Below are 12438 nucleotides of genomic sequence, written 5' to 3' on the forward strand. Positions count from 1 at the left end.
CGAAACGGCGCGTCAGTTGGCCCATTATTGTTGCCCAATCCCATGTTTGTGCCCAGCCCTGCCAGCTGCCGGCCTGCCATTGACTGATGGGCCTGTCGTTCCACTGGATCCACTCGGTGCAACAGTGCACACCCCGTATGCAGGCTGTCGCCACCCAGACAGCGTCGCCACCCGCTGTCGGGTCGGCGTATCTCGACCTCGTCAGCGGACAGCTCCGTCATCTTGCACAGCAGTACAGGACGTGTCATAGATAGTTTACCTGGTAATTAACATGTTACTCGGCGATTAATGGATCTGTAAGTGCGGCAGAAATGAAGAGCCAATGCACGCGGGCACGCTCTGCTCTGCGTCGTGCGATCACGCCCCCGGCGCGCGGCGCCCCCGCGCGATCCCCTGCCCGCACAAGAGATGCCCCCGATCGTTTTCTGGCCAATCCACAATGAGATAGACACGGACGATCTTCGGGGAAACCCGACAGACCCTCCTCTGCATACAGCCGTTTGCCACTGTAAGCCTGCGAGGTCGGTGAGATCGCCTTTTTAGCCATTGCTTGCATCCCAGACTTCCGCACAGCGCATGGCCGCATGGTTGCATGTGGTTTGCCCACAGGATTCTTTTCCAATAGCACCGAACCCTGGGTATTTGCTGCATGCTTCCCCTTGTTAGAGTGACATCCTTTCGCAGTTCTGCTTGGTACGCAGCCAGCCTGCTCAGCTGCTCTGCACGCAGTACGGAAAAGCGACAAAATAACGGTCCGCCTTCCCCGTCACTAACGCAGAGGCGCAGAGGCGCAGAGGGGCCATGCAATGAAAGAAGCCTGCCAGTGCCAAGTGCGCGATTTTATTCTCGGTCATTTGGCCCAGATGATGACGCGCCAATGACAGCTGGGCCTGAACGATCATAGCAACGAGGAAATGTCTTGGCATTCCTGGTACACCAACAGCGGGTCGTGCGGTGCCCGCGGTACGGAGTGCGGAGCTGGGTCACTCTACCCCTGTCACTCTGCCCGTGGGCTGTTAGGGTCGAGGGGTCGGGGCCACAAAGAAGTATGCAGTGTAGCTGGCCGGTTGGCCAGCTTCAGCCTCCCGCGTCTCTTCTGCAACAGTTGCATCAGCTGTCCACGGTGTGCAGAGGCTCCACGAACTATGATATGGGAGCCAGATCTGGATCCGATCTGGCCGTGCGGGCTTGTAGGCTCGTAGGTGCTGGTCATCGGGCTGTAATGCTTGGCCTTGCTCTCGGTTCCTGGCCCTTCGCTTGAGCTTGGCGGTCAGAGAGCCTGCAGAGCCTGGGCACAGCCATGTCCCGTGGCCCGTGGCCGTCATCAGCCTGTTGGGCAGATTCCCCGACATCCCGACTACAATCTCGAGGGCGGGATAAGTTGATGATGGCGTCTGATGTTATGACCTCATTACCACATGGCCACAAGTCGCCCTCAATCGCCGTGGCCAAGATCTCACTTCATGAACGTGCATGCCTCGCCACGAATCGAGGGCGGTTGTGGGGGTCCGCCAAGCTTGCACCGCCTCAGCGACATGTGAACAGGGCCTCCAAGTGGCGAATTGTCACCTCCTTGGCTTCCAACAAGAACTTGGCTGAAGGCACACGACTGGGCGCCATGAGAGAGTGGTATGCTCACGTGCCAACGTCGGATCTCGAGATGCATGGTGACAACCTGGCCGAGCTAGCAGACTGGACTAAAGTGCTTGAACGGCTTGGACCGATGTCGGTGGCTCGGCGGCTTGTTTCGACAAGAGCCGAGGAGCCTGACCAAGCGTTGGCTAGGCTGGCCGGGCGGACATTCTCGGCGTTGACCGATCGGCTCGCAACACCCCGCGGCAGTCGGGATGCGACCGGATGCTTCGCGAGGTGTTCGCGAGGTCTTCTGCATCCGACTCTGGGTGGGCTAGTGTGGAATGGGATGACGCATGTCGTTCTGGAGCAGAAGCCGGAAGGAAACGATGCGGGAGGTCGTTGGTGACTACCTCTCCAATATGAAGTGCCACGCGCAAGACAATGCGAGCCTGGTGCGAGCGACTATGCCATGCAAGTGACTATGCCACCATGCCGCCTCCCCTGTCGCGGTGCCTCGCATCCAGAAGATCGGACTGCTTGTTCTCTTGCTTCTGGCTCTGAAGCTTGTGTCAGATCTGAAGCAGAGGTCTGAAGCGGCACAACGTCGCTCCGCAGGTACATAGACGTGTTTGGAATAATCTGCATGACTTCTACGGCGTATCTTCTCTTCGTTCATATATGACAATCGTGCCTCCATCATCCTTGACACGTACACTGCGCTCGCACCTAAACGTCCAGGTCCATCTTGACCTCTTGCGGCTTGGCGACCTTGCCCTGCGCGATCCACTCGTCGATCTGCGCCTTGAGCTCGTCGTTGGGAATGACGTCCTCGTACTTGAGCCTGTGCGTGGTCAGCTGGAAGCACACCGGTCAGCTGGAGACTTACGGAACGTTGTTGAAGGGGTCGAGCTCCTTCGAGAGCAAAGCCGCACGGATCGTGCTCCGGTCGACTGTGACGCGCGACACGGGCAGGATCACAGGGTCCTTCATGACTGAGGGTCAGCTTGATCGCGACCACGGTAGACAACTTACGAGTAGCGAGCAGCGGGTCTGGGATCGTCAGTTTGGGACTACTCTTTTCAAACTCACCGAGGAACTCGTCGGGGATCTCGCGCTCGTCCTCAATCTCGATCGTGGCCTTGGCGTCCTCGACGCGCTGCGTGAACGCAACAATCTCCTGCACCTCGCCGTCGGTCATGATCGCGCGGTTCTTGAGGATCCGCGCGAAGCGCTCAAACACCTCCTTCGAGTACGAGCGGCCGTCGTTCGCAACAGCACGGATGAAGTCCTGCTCCGAGCCCAGGTTCAGGTAAATCTGCGCAAGAGCAGCCAGCAGCTGCTTCGGCTTGAAACCGAAGCGCTCCGGGTCCTTCAGCTTGAGCTCCTGCATCTTGGGGCCGACGAGCGTTGCGAGACTCTCGTCGAGGGACTGGAGTCAGTTAGGACGAAAGACCACAGGAACTGAAGATCACTCACAGCGGTCAGACGGTCGACGATCTCGCCGACGAGGAAGGGCTCCTTCTCCGTCGCAGTGATATCGCGGATGAGCTCGATGTGGTCGAGACCCATGTGCGTGTGGTACGGCGCCTGCTGCTCCGCCTGGCGCAGCTGCGACTCAGTGTCGTCCTTCTCCGCCTGCGTCTTGGCGTTCCAGCTCTCCTCGTCCTCCTTCTCTGCACGTAAACTGTGCACAGCCGCCAAGTTCGTCAGGGACTCCTCCAGGTGGAACGTCGTGTCGCTCATGAGCATGTTGACAAACTTGATGAACTGGTCGAGGTTGTCGCTGCATGTCAGCTTACCCAAATCGTCAAGATAGCTTACTGTCTCGACTTGACAAAGGCTTCACGGTGCAGCGGATTCGTCCACATGGACTTCAGGATACGACTGAGGTCGCGACGGAAGTTGAATTTGTCTGAGAGTTAGAAGGCTCCGCACCACGTAACTCACCCCAGAACTGCGTGTGACCACCGGTGGACTCGACGTCGATCCAGAAGCGGAGGATCATGGGCATGAGGTGAGCAGTAGATTGCGGGTGCGTGCTCAGGCGGTCGAAAAGAGGTCCCTTGCGCCAGTATCCGACGGGGTACAGGCCATTAGCCAGCGCCTGCACGTTAGCTAAGTGGCTTAAAGAGGGCCCACAGCCATGGCAGAAAGAACTCACCGCTACAAGCTTGGCCTTGAGGAAGGGGTTGTTGACATGAGTGGGGTTCACGAAGGCGATGGCGAAGGTGATGAGAATGTCCTTGTCGGCATCGTCAAGCGCGTCCGGGCTGTAGCGAGCGAGGAAGTCGTAGTACTCGACGACGTTCTCAAAGAAGAACTCGGGCAGCATGCGGAACTGCACCGGCGATTCGGACGAAAGCGGGAGACTGCAGTTGTCAGTTGCGGAGATCCAGTGAGCAACCCACGCGATGGGCTTCTGAGGATGGGCATGATCAGGGTCGACCATACGGAGGAGCCAGTTCATGAGGAAGCCACAGAAGCTGACGTTGAGGCGCACCATGGCCGGGTCGAGCAGCTGGGTGTCATAGGCATGGATGGAGGCGTGTATCGTTGCAAGGTCGCCCTTGTACTTCTTGATGGCAGCCTCGCCCTGCGCCTCGGCGGTAGGGTTACCAGCCCACTGGCCCCTCATCCCCTCCAGACGCTTCAACTCCTTCTCGATATCGCTGATGTTGCGCTCCAGCTTAGTGCGGGTGCTGATCGTCTTGATCGTACCAAGGTGGTGCACGTGGTTCAGCAGGTAGAAGATGTCAGGAATGAAGCCGGGCTTCGAGTCAGTATCCATAGCCTGGCCGAAGTACTCGTCCGCCTCAGCTTTCTCGGCGTGGATCTTGGTCTCTTCTGAGACGTCGAGACGCTTGGAGTGACGGTAGTACTCGGGGTCGACTTTGTCAATCTGGGAGTCAGATCAAGTACGCTATGAGACCCATACCTTCGAGTAGTTAAAGTCCATAACGGGCTCGAACAACTTCAGCAGAACATACTGCAGGTTAATCATGAAGCCGTCAGATGAGACAGTGCGGTAGTCAACCTGCTGTTAGCTGATGAGGTACGCCGGAAGCTTACATGACTGCCCGCTCGCTTCACGTTCAAGGACACGACCTTGGCGAAGAAGTCGAGAGCGCCTTCTCGTGACTCGGGTGAGGCACGGACAATGGCGTTGTACAGGGTGAACAGACCATTCTGCTAGGTTAGCGAGCGCGCAGAATAGCAGTACACACCTGCAGAGCCCCGAGGCCGTGGCGAAGGTTGGACTTGTTGGCGTCAATATCCGCCGTCTTCCGCTCCGTAGGGTTGGAGAAGTACGTCTTCCAGATCTGCGGCTGCGAATGTCAGGTCTGCTCCTCCTGCGATACCTACGAATTCCCTCGGGAACACGCTCAACCTGGTGAGCGGTCCCAGCAGTGACTGCCACTCGATCTTGGCAGCGTCGACATTCGGGGCGACCCAGATGGGGAGCGACGGGAGCTGGCATTAGCTTTGCTTGGAGGGTGGCCAGCTTACAATGGCAGCGATCGCCTTGACCTGCACCAGAAGCGTCATGGCGCCGAGGTACTTCTGCCAGTCCTGGCCGAGAAGGTCTGGTGTCGGCGTGATCTTGAACCACTCCTGGAAGAACAGGCTCAGAGTCGGCGTGATCACGTCCGCCATGCCGCCCTCGGGGAAGCCGGTCGCAAGGTCGTTGAGGAAGGGCAGGAGGTCTGCCGGTGCAAGCGCGTTGGGGTTGCGCTGGACCACGGGCTGCGGCGCAGACGAGGTCAACGGATCGCCGGCAGCACCTGTTCCCGAAACACCCAGCAACAGGGGAAGGAACTCGGCCGGCCCAACGGGTTTGCTGATGTCAGTTCGGAGACAATGCTGCAACTCACTCGGCTGGCTGAGGGAACATCGTAGGGTCCTCCAGAGTCATGCCACTGTAGGAGATGATCAATCGCTTCAGCTCGTTGTACGCCTCGTGCCACTTGGCCTTCTCCTCCTTGCTGTAGCCCAACCTGGACATCTCGCGGTTGACGCCATTCAGTCGCTTCCAACATCCGGTCAGATATTCGAACACAGTCTCGCCCTCGGGCATGCCCGCCAGGACAGTGAGTTGGTCGGGGTCGTCACTGGACGTTAGATGATGAAGGCGATGAATCACCTACCTAGACGCCATTGACATCGGGTCAAGTGACAGACGAGCGATCAGTAGACGGTCGCGCGACTCGAGGGACACCATTGGCGTGGAGGCTGTCCGTCAGCTGAGACAAGCCAGTACACAGCTCTGCACACATACCAGGGTTCTCCTCCTGCATTTCGCTGCGAAGCTCCTTCAGCCATGTCTTCTTCCAGTCGGACGCCTCAGCCTCGGATTTCTGCTGTCAGCTCACCTGTTCCTCCGCTTAGCTTACGTCAAGAGTGACATTGAAGACCTTGCCGACGGCCTGCGCCTCCCAGTCTGCGTAGCTCTGCGTAGGCTTGACGGGGGACGAGGCGGCGGGGCGAGGCTTGGACTGCACGGGAGTGCTGGTGGAAGAGCTCCTGGACGGTCCGCTGGGCGCAGTAGGCTTCGGTGAAGGGGACGCCTTGGGGGTGGCGGGGGCGGGTGTAGGCTTGGGCGCGGGGGGAGCCGCCGGCTTGGCAGCTGGCGAGGGCACGCGCGCTGGCGACGGGATAGCCTGAGAGAGGAGACGCGAGCCAGACGACGGGGGGACGTGAGGGGTCGAGCTGCCGGACTGAGCCTGCTCCTCTGATGGGGTCTGCGGGGAGGCTGCCCGGGGCTCCTGCGAGACAGAGCCGCCGAGGCGTGCCAGACGCTTCAAGCGCATCTGCAGCGTCAGCTATCTCACCCAACGACGAGCATAGCTCAAGTTACCTTCTCCGCATCGCTCAGGTTGGGGTCGTTGGCGGACATGGTGTCTAGCTGTCCGAATGTGAGACTATGCAGCGTGTGCAGCAAGTGCTAATCGGGTCAGTCAGCCGGTGATGCCAGAGGCGAGAGATGGTGACGCGTTCTCCCACGGTGGGCCCACCGTTGGTTCCGCCTGTGTGCGATCGACCTGAACTTCGTGCCCCTTGGCTCGCACTTGGTCACAACAAAAGCTCGCGACACGGTTGTAGCAGCAAGTACCATGTCGCACGTCGTCGCACCCCTGGACCTTCCGTCCAGCTACAAGGACAGCCAGTCGGAGGTGAGCTCCACGTTTGGTGTTTGTTAACTCGTTCCAGCTCGATCGCGAGACCGAACGCCGATTGCTCTCGGCCTCGTCCACTCTCTACGTCGGAAACCTGAGCTTCTACACGACCGAGGCGCAGATCTACGAACGTGAGTTTCGGCGGCTAGCAGCTCAACTCATGCCAGTGTTTGCGACATGTGCGAAGCCTGAGGAAGGAGGTGGTATCAAGAGGTATGCTGCCGTATGTAGAAGGAAGCTGACAGGCCAGAATTATCATGGGTCTCGACCGACACCAAAAGTGAGTGAATGCAGCTGTCCTCCTTCCCAGAGGGCTAACATGTCAGGACGCCATGTGGATTTGCTTTCGTTGAGTACTACCTTCACTCTGAAGCTGTCGCCTGCCTGCGCTACATCTCTGGCACGAAGCTCGACGAGCGTATCATCCGCTGCGATCTCGACCCGGGATACAAGGAGGGACGTCAGTTCGGCCGTGGCCGAAGTGGTGGCCAGGTCCGTGACGAGTTTAGGCAGGAGTATGACAGCGGACGAGGAGGATGGGGCCACCAGCGGCTCGAGATGGAGCGCAGGCAGCAAGAGCAGGACCGCTTCCGTCAGCAGGTCCAGTTCGACACGTACGCCGCTATTGGCGGTCTCGGACAGGCGGGCGCCGACGTGCCCACTGGAGAGGCTGCGGAGCGTTCTAAGAGGGCGAGGAGTCACGAGGACTATGACGACCAGGACGGCGACGAGGGCAAGCGGTTCCGCAGCGAGCGCGACGACGAGTAAGAGATACACAGACCAGCGCGATGTATTCCTATACTGTAGAATGAACAGATTTGACACTGTTAGAGCATCGAGGCAGAACAAGGAATGGCTTCTAACGTCATGTACATGCATCCGTACCGAATCTAAGTGTATGCGCTGAGGAAGACCGCCGGTACTGCTACTGGTCTGAAGGCGTTCAACGCATTTACAAAACAATGTTACAAAGTACTCTCTCTAGGCAAGAAACTCTCACTGCTTGTCGTCTCCAGCAGCCTCGTTCGGGGGAGTCTCCTGGGACTCGGCCGACTCCTGGGGAGGCGCGAGGCCGCTGCTAGCGGTCGGGGTCTCGTTCTGCCTGTCAGTCCAAACAGCGTCTCCAACCAACTCACGATCAGGTGTCGCATGATGTCGCTGAGGCTGATGACGCCAACAAGTCGGCCAGGGTGAGGGTCGTCTTCGCCGCTAACGACCACGAGGCGGTGGACCCGGCGGACCTTGATCAGAGAGAAGATGGCGCCGAGAGAGTCCTTCGGGTGGCAAGTGACAACGCCCTCGAAATCAGGGGCACGCTGCTTCAGTGCTTGCTCGATCGTGAAGTCGAGCGACTGGTAAGCTCCGAGACGAACAAGAGTCTGTCGTTAGCTTGGCAACAGCTCCTCAGCTCACAATGACGTCGACCGTCTCGTAGAGGTCGATGACCTTGCCATCATCGTCGACAATGGGCACAGCACTGATACCGAGCTCCGAGAACATGTGGACAACGTCGAACACAGTCGTCTTCATGGTGGCCGTCGCAATCTTTCCGAAGGGCTTCTCTGCCGTGGGGTTCTCGATGTAGGTACCAATTCCCAACTCGCGGACACCGTAGGTGAGATACTGAGTGATGTCTCGGCACTGCCCGTCAGTTCCTCGTTCAGAATCAAAACTCACGTTCATCGCAATGAACTTAAGGACACGGTACTGGGTGAGAACACTGATGACAACCTCGCCGTCCGTTTGAGAGTCCCGGTCAATCAGCGGCAGACGACGAGCATGCGTCTCAATCAGACACTTGCACGCGTCGAAGAGCGGCCGCAGCGGGTGGACGGAGACAAGGGGAGGTGGAGGCACCTGCAGTTCCCTCTCGATGTCTGGTGATCAGAGCTTTGCCAAAGCAAGATACGAACCTCGGAGGCTTCCCAGACGGAACTGCTCGACATCAGCCGCAGCTCCCTCCCAGCTGGAGGTGTGGTAGTAGTACTGGATGAGATGGATAACGTCCTGGACGGTAAACATTCCCGCGAAGGACGCAGTGGCCGTGTTCCATAGTGGCGCAGAAACAACACCTGTCCGTGTCAACAATCATCTGACATTCCCACATACCGTAGAGCAGCATCACGTCCAGTGCCTTCTTGACCTTGAGTTGACTGTCCAGGACGATGAGGCGGAAGCTCACGGGGAACACGTCGTAGGAGGAGCGCTCCTTGAGGAAAGACCGCAGGGCCTCGAGGGCCTCCTGATGGGAGAGGGGCTTGTGGGGAACGGGAAGCTGGTGGCCTGCTCGCGATGGCCGACGGACAACAGAGGCTCCAGACGGGTTTGATTGAGACGGCCGACGAGTCGGTCGCGACACCGAGGGCATCCTCATCGGGCCCTCAGGGGCCGACGGGACGGACATGGCGACAGGGTTGAGGTGCAGTGATGTATGTGCCGGCAGTAGGTATGCTTGGACACGCGCTGATGCGAAGGATCTGCAAGATTGATGTCGTCGGGATGCCGATTAGGCGTGAAGTGTGCGTCGATGGGCTGATGGAGTGGATGGTAGCAAGGACCAGTCAGGGTCACGACATGTAACACGGTTGACGGTCGATCGAGGCGGAGGCATATACACTTGCGCAACGCCGAATCTGCGCTCGTCTGCGATCTCACATCCCCCGTCCTCGCATTCTGTTGAGAGGATCTCTACTTCAGGCAGGCGCAGAGGGACTGCAGAGCCTGTTGCTGCAAAGCCGATGCAGGCTAGGCAAGGTTGCTCGTTTCGCCACCACTGGAGGAGCTTCTGTCTGTGTCGTTGCTTTCGGGTGTCTCAGCTGGTCGGCACGGGGGTCATCAGCCTCGGCTTGACCATTGTACATGTATCCCTTGCTGAGCACGTAGCCCGGCACCATCGCACACCGACGAGTAGCTGGAACGCGGAAACAGCAGCACATATGTCGCAACTCACATGTCTGCGGGCAAAACCAAGCGCGCTGCGCGGGAAGTCCTCCTTTGGCTGCTGATCGCCGGCCCGAGGCTCAAGTGTCCATAGCTACTGCCCATACCGCTCTGCGCAGTCTGTCCTTTCCAGACGGCTATCTGACTCTGGGTAGATGCTGTGCGACATCGGACTACACTAGCAGTTCGCAGGGAGCATCTCAAGCCATCAGAACGCTGACGCTGACGCTACCGGCTGCGGTGCCCCTTCACCCCGGTTGGGCGTGTATGGCCACGTGGAGCTGGACACCACCGGCCCACGACCGATGCGTCATTCCACCACCTTCCTTCTTTTCGCCCCTTGGTCCCAACTCTTCCTCAACTTATCCATACCACCATGTCTGACGCCAGGAAAAAGCAGCTCGTCTGGAACTTGTGAGCTCAGAACTCCCGCTGTGTAGCTGACTTTGCAGCATCGACTTCCTCCGCCAGTCCGCCGAGGACGGGACCATCAAGGACGATGACAAGGAGTCGCTCGAGGTGGCGAGTGAGTTACGCCCAACTGACCTGAGCTGACGACCAGTCCAGTGTCTTGGAGAGTCGTTCGGTGTTGACCCTGACTCGGCTGAGGACAAGGCTGCCTACTCGATTGCACCCGCCACGCTCCTGAGCCTTCTCGACGTCCTCAACAAGACGAGGAGCAAGTCTGCCCCGGCTGCCTCCCAGGCGCCCGCCGCTGAGGCCTCTTCGTCCTCTTCGGGACCCTCTGAGGCCGACAAGAAGGAGGCCGAGGCCCACAAGGTCAAGGGCAACCAGCTCATGTCTCAGAAGAAGTACTCTGACGCCATTAAGGAGTATACTGCCGCCATCGCCCTTGACCCCAACCCCGTCTACTACTCGAACCGTGCTGCCGCCTGGAGCGGACTGGGCAAGCATGAGTCTGCCGTCGAGGACGCCGAGCGTGCGATCGAGCTTGACCCCAAGTTCGCCAAGGGATACTCTCGTCTTGGGTAAGCTCGCGGTCGCACACGAAGCTAACATCAGTCACGCCTACTACTGCCTGAACAAGTTCGCCGATGCCGTCGAGGCGTACGAGAACGGACTGAAGATCGACCCCTCGAACCAGAACATGAAGAACTCCCTCGCGACCGCGAAGAGCCGTGCCGACGACCAGAAGTCGAACGCCGTTTCGGACCGTGAGCCGCGCAGCGGTGGAGGCGCTGGCGCCGGCGCTGGTGGCATGCCCGACCTTTCGTCTCTCGCTGGCCTCATGGGCGGCCTCGGCGGTGGTGGTGGTGGCATGCCCGACATTGCCTCGCTCATGCAGAACCCCCAGATGATGCAGATGGCGCAGCAGCTCATGGCCAACGGCGGCATGGAGCGTCTCATGAACAACCCCACCCTCCGCAACATGGCGGACAACATGCAGAACGGCGGCGGCATGCCCGACTTCAACCAGCTCGCTCAGGACCCCGCTATGCGCGACCTCGCGCAGCAGTTCATGGGCCAGGGCGGCCTCGGCGGCCAGAGCGGTGCTGGCGGCAACGGTGGCCGATAAATCTTGTATACATTTGTGTTCCGTGATGAGATCCGTGTCCGGCAGTCCGCAAGAAAATGAGTGTTGCACGTGTTTGAAGATTGCGCATGACGTTTTTCCCGGTGGTCGCCGGATGTAAACAAATAATTCGAAGCGCTTTCGCGATTCGACTCGTCAGATTTCAGTCGTTCTCCACTCTCTTATCTTATCAAACCTTCCGACCATAATGGCCAGAGACACGCCGCTCACGTACGACGACGGACCGATGGTCTGGGTCGACTGCGAGATGACCGGCCTCGACACGAGCAAGGACGTCATCATCGAGATTGCCGTGATCATCACCGACGGACACCTGAACCCGGTCGACGACGGCATCTGCTACGTTATCAACACGGACAAGGCTCTCCTTGACGGGTGAGTGTGATTATGCCGCTCTCAGCTGGAGGCGGAAGAAGTAACCAGAAGTTGACGTACACCAGCATGGACGAGTGGTGCCAGACGACACACGGCAACTCGGGTCTGATTCAGCAGTGTCTCGACTCGCCGTACAGGTACGCCGACGTCGCGCAGAAGGTGCTCGAGTACATTCAGAAGTGGATCCCGGAGAAGGGCGCCGGTCTGCTTGCTGGCAGCACGGTGCATGCCGACATGCGGTGAGTACATGATGTCTGAGCTTGTCTTCCTCAGAAGGAAGACGTTCGATCTGCAGTATATCGTCCTCTTCTACAGCTCTGTGGTTACGGTCCTCAGCTAACCTGCAGATTCCTCCTCATCGGCATGCCCGAGGTCATGAAGCACCTGTCGTACCGCATTGTGGACGTGTCGAGTGTCAAGGTGAGTACGGGCTGCGTACTCCTTAGCTACGCGCTTGGGCGCTGGAAGCTAACGATGCACAGGAAATCGCGCGGAGATGGTACCCGCAGCTCATCAAGCGGGAGAAGGAGTCGCGACAGAAGGAGAGCGCGCATCGGTGAGTTGAAAAGTCGGAATAAACAACTGACAGCAGCGCGCTGGACGACATTCAGGCTAGCATCAACGAGCTCAAGTTCTACCGCGAGCACATCTTCCAGCCTGTCGAGCCTATCCAGGAGCCGTCTGCTTCCGACACCGCTGCTGACAAGCCCGCTGAGCCGCGCAAGACTGCTCTCTGAGCACCCTCACCGTCTTCCCCCTTCAGCACACCCTCAAGCATGTCATCACCGTACATTAACAGGCACACTCCGTGCATCCCAA

At 58.9% G+C, this 12438-nt stretch overlaps 5 protein-coding genes across 5 annotated transcripts; 3 read left to right on the forward strand and 2 right to left on the reverse strand.

Annotated features, from left to right (window-relative positions):
* Positions 1-2301: 2301 nt before the first annotated feature.
* Positions 2302-6469, reverse strand: A1Q1_05656 (ubiquitin chain assembly factor, Ufd2p; the record flags this gene model as incomplete). The annotated part of the gene is made up of 14 exons (XM_014320865.1): positions 2302-2416; positions 2462-2567; positions 2608-3004; positions 3052-3358; positions 3422-3446; positions 3523-3679; positions 3737-4474; positions 4645-4761; positions 4800-4901; positions 5083-5413; positions 5466-5684; positions 5755-5921; positions 5967-6371; positions 6431-6469. 14 exons carry the CDS (start codon positions 6467-6469, stop codon positions 2302-2304), a joined length of 3225 nt encoding a protein of 1074 aa, XP_014176340.1.
* Positions 6470-7006: 537 nt separating this feature from the next.
* Positions 7007-7517, forward strand: A1Q1_05657 (20 kDa nuclear cap binding protein (ncbp); the record flags this gene model as incomplete). The annotated part of the gene is made up of 2 exons (XM_014320866.1): positions 7007-7029; positions 7076-7517. 2 exons carry the CDS (start codon positions 7007-7009, stop codon positions 7515-7517), a joined length of 465 nt encoding a protein of 154 aa, XP_014176341.1.
* A 228-nt stretch (positions 7518-7745) lies between these two features.
* On the reverse strand, positions 7746-9153 carry A1Q1_05658 (snf1p protein kinase activator, Snf4p; the record flags this gene model as incomplete). Its single annotated transcript, XM_014320867.1, has 5 exons — positions 7746-7847; positions 7886-8101; positions 8163-8372; positions 8427-8626; positions 8859-9153. The coding sequence occupies 5 exons, from the start codon at positions 9151-9153 to the stop codon at positions 7746-7748; spliced, it is 1023 nt and encodes a 340-aa protein (XP_014176342.1).
* A 912-nt stretch (positions 9154-10065) lies between these two features.
* On the forward strand, positions 10066-11226 carry A1Q1_05659 (cytoplasm protein; the record flags this gene model as incomplete). The annotated part of the gene is made up of 4 exons (XM_014320868.1): positions 10066-10103; positions 10161-10215; positions 10257-10651; positions 10713-11226. The coding sequence occupies 4 exons, from the start codon at positions 10066-10068 to the stop codon at positions 11224-11226; spliced, it is 1002 nt and encodes a 333-aa protein (XP_014176343.1).
* A 205-nt stretch (positions 11227-11431) lies between these two features.
* A1Q1_05660 (uncharacterized protein) lies at positions 11432-12356 on the forward strand (the record flags this gene model as incomplete). The annotated part of the gene is made up of 5 exons (XM_014320869.1): positions 11432-11619; positions 11685-11858; positions 11967-12039; positions 12102-12175; positions 12236-12356. 5 exons carry the CDS (start codon positions 11432-11434, stop codon positions 12354-12356), a joined length of 630 nt encoding a protein of 209 aa, XP_014176344.1.
* Positions 12357-12438: the final 82 nt, after the last annotated feature.

This window comes from Trichosporon asahii (assembly GCF_000293215.1).
Source record: "Trichosporon asahii var. asahii CBS 2479 unplaced genomic scaffold scaffold00075, whole genome shotgun sequence".
NCBI lineage: Eukaryota > Fungi > Basidiomycota > Tremellomycetes > Trichosporonales > Trichosporonaceae > Trichosporon > Trichosporon asahii.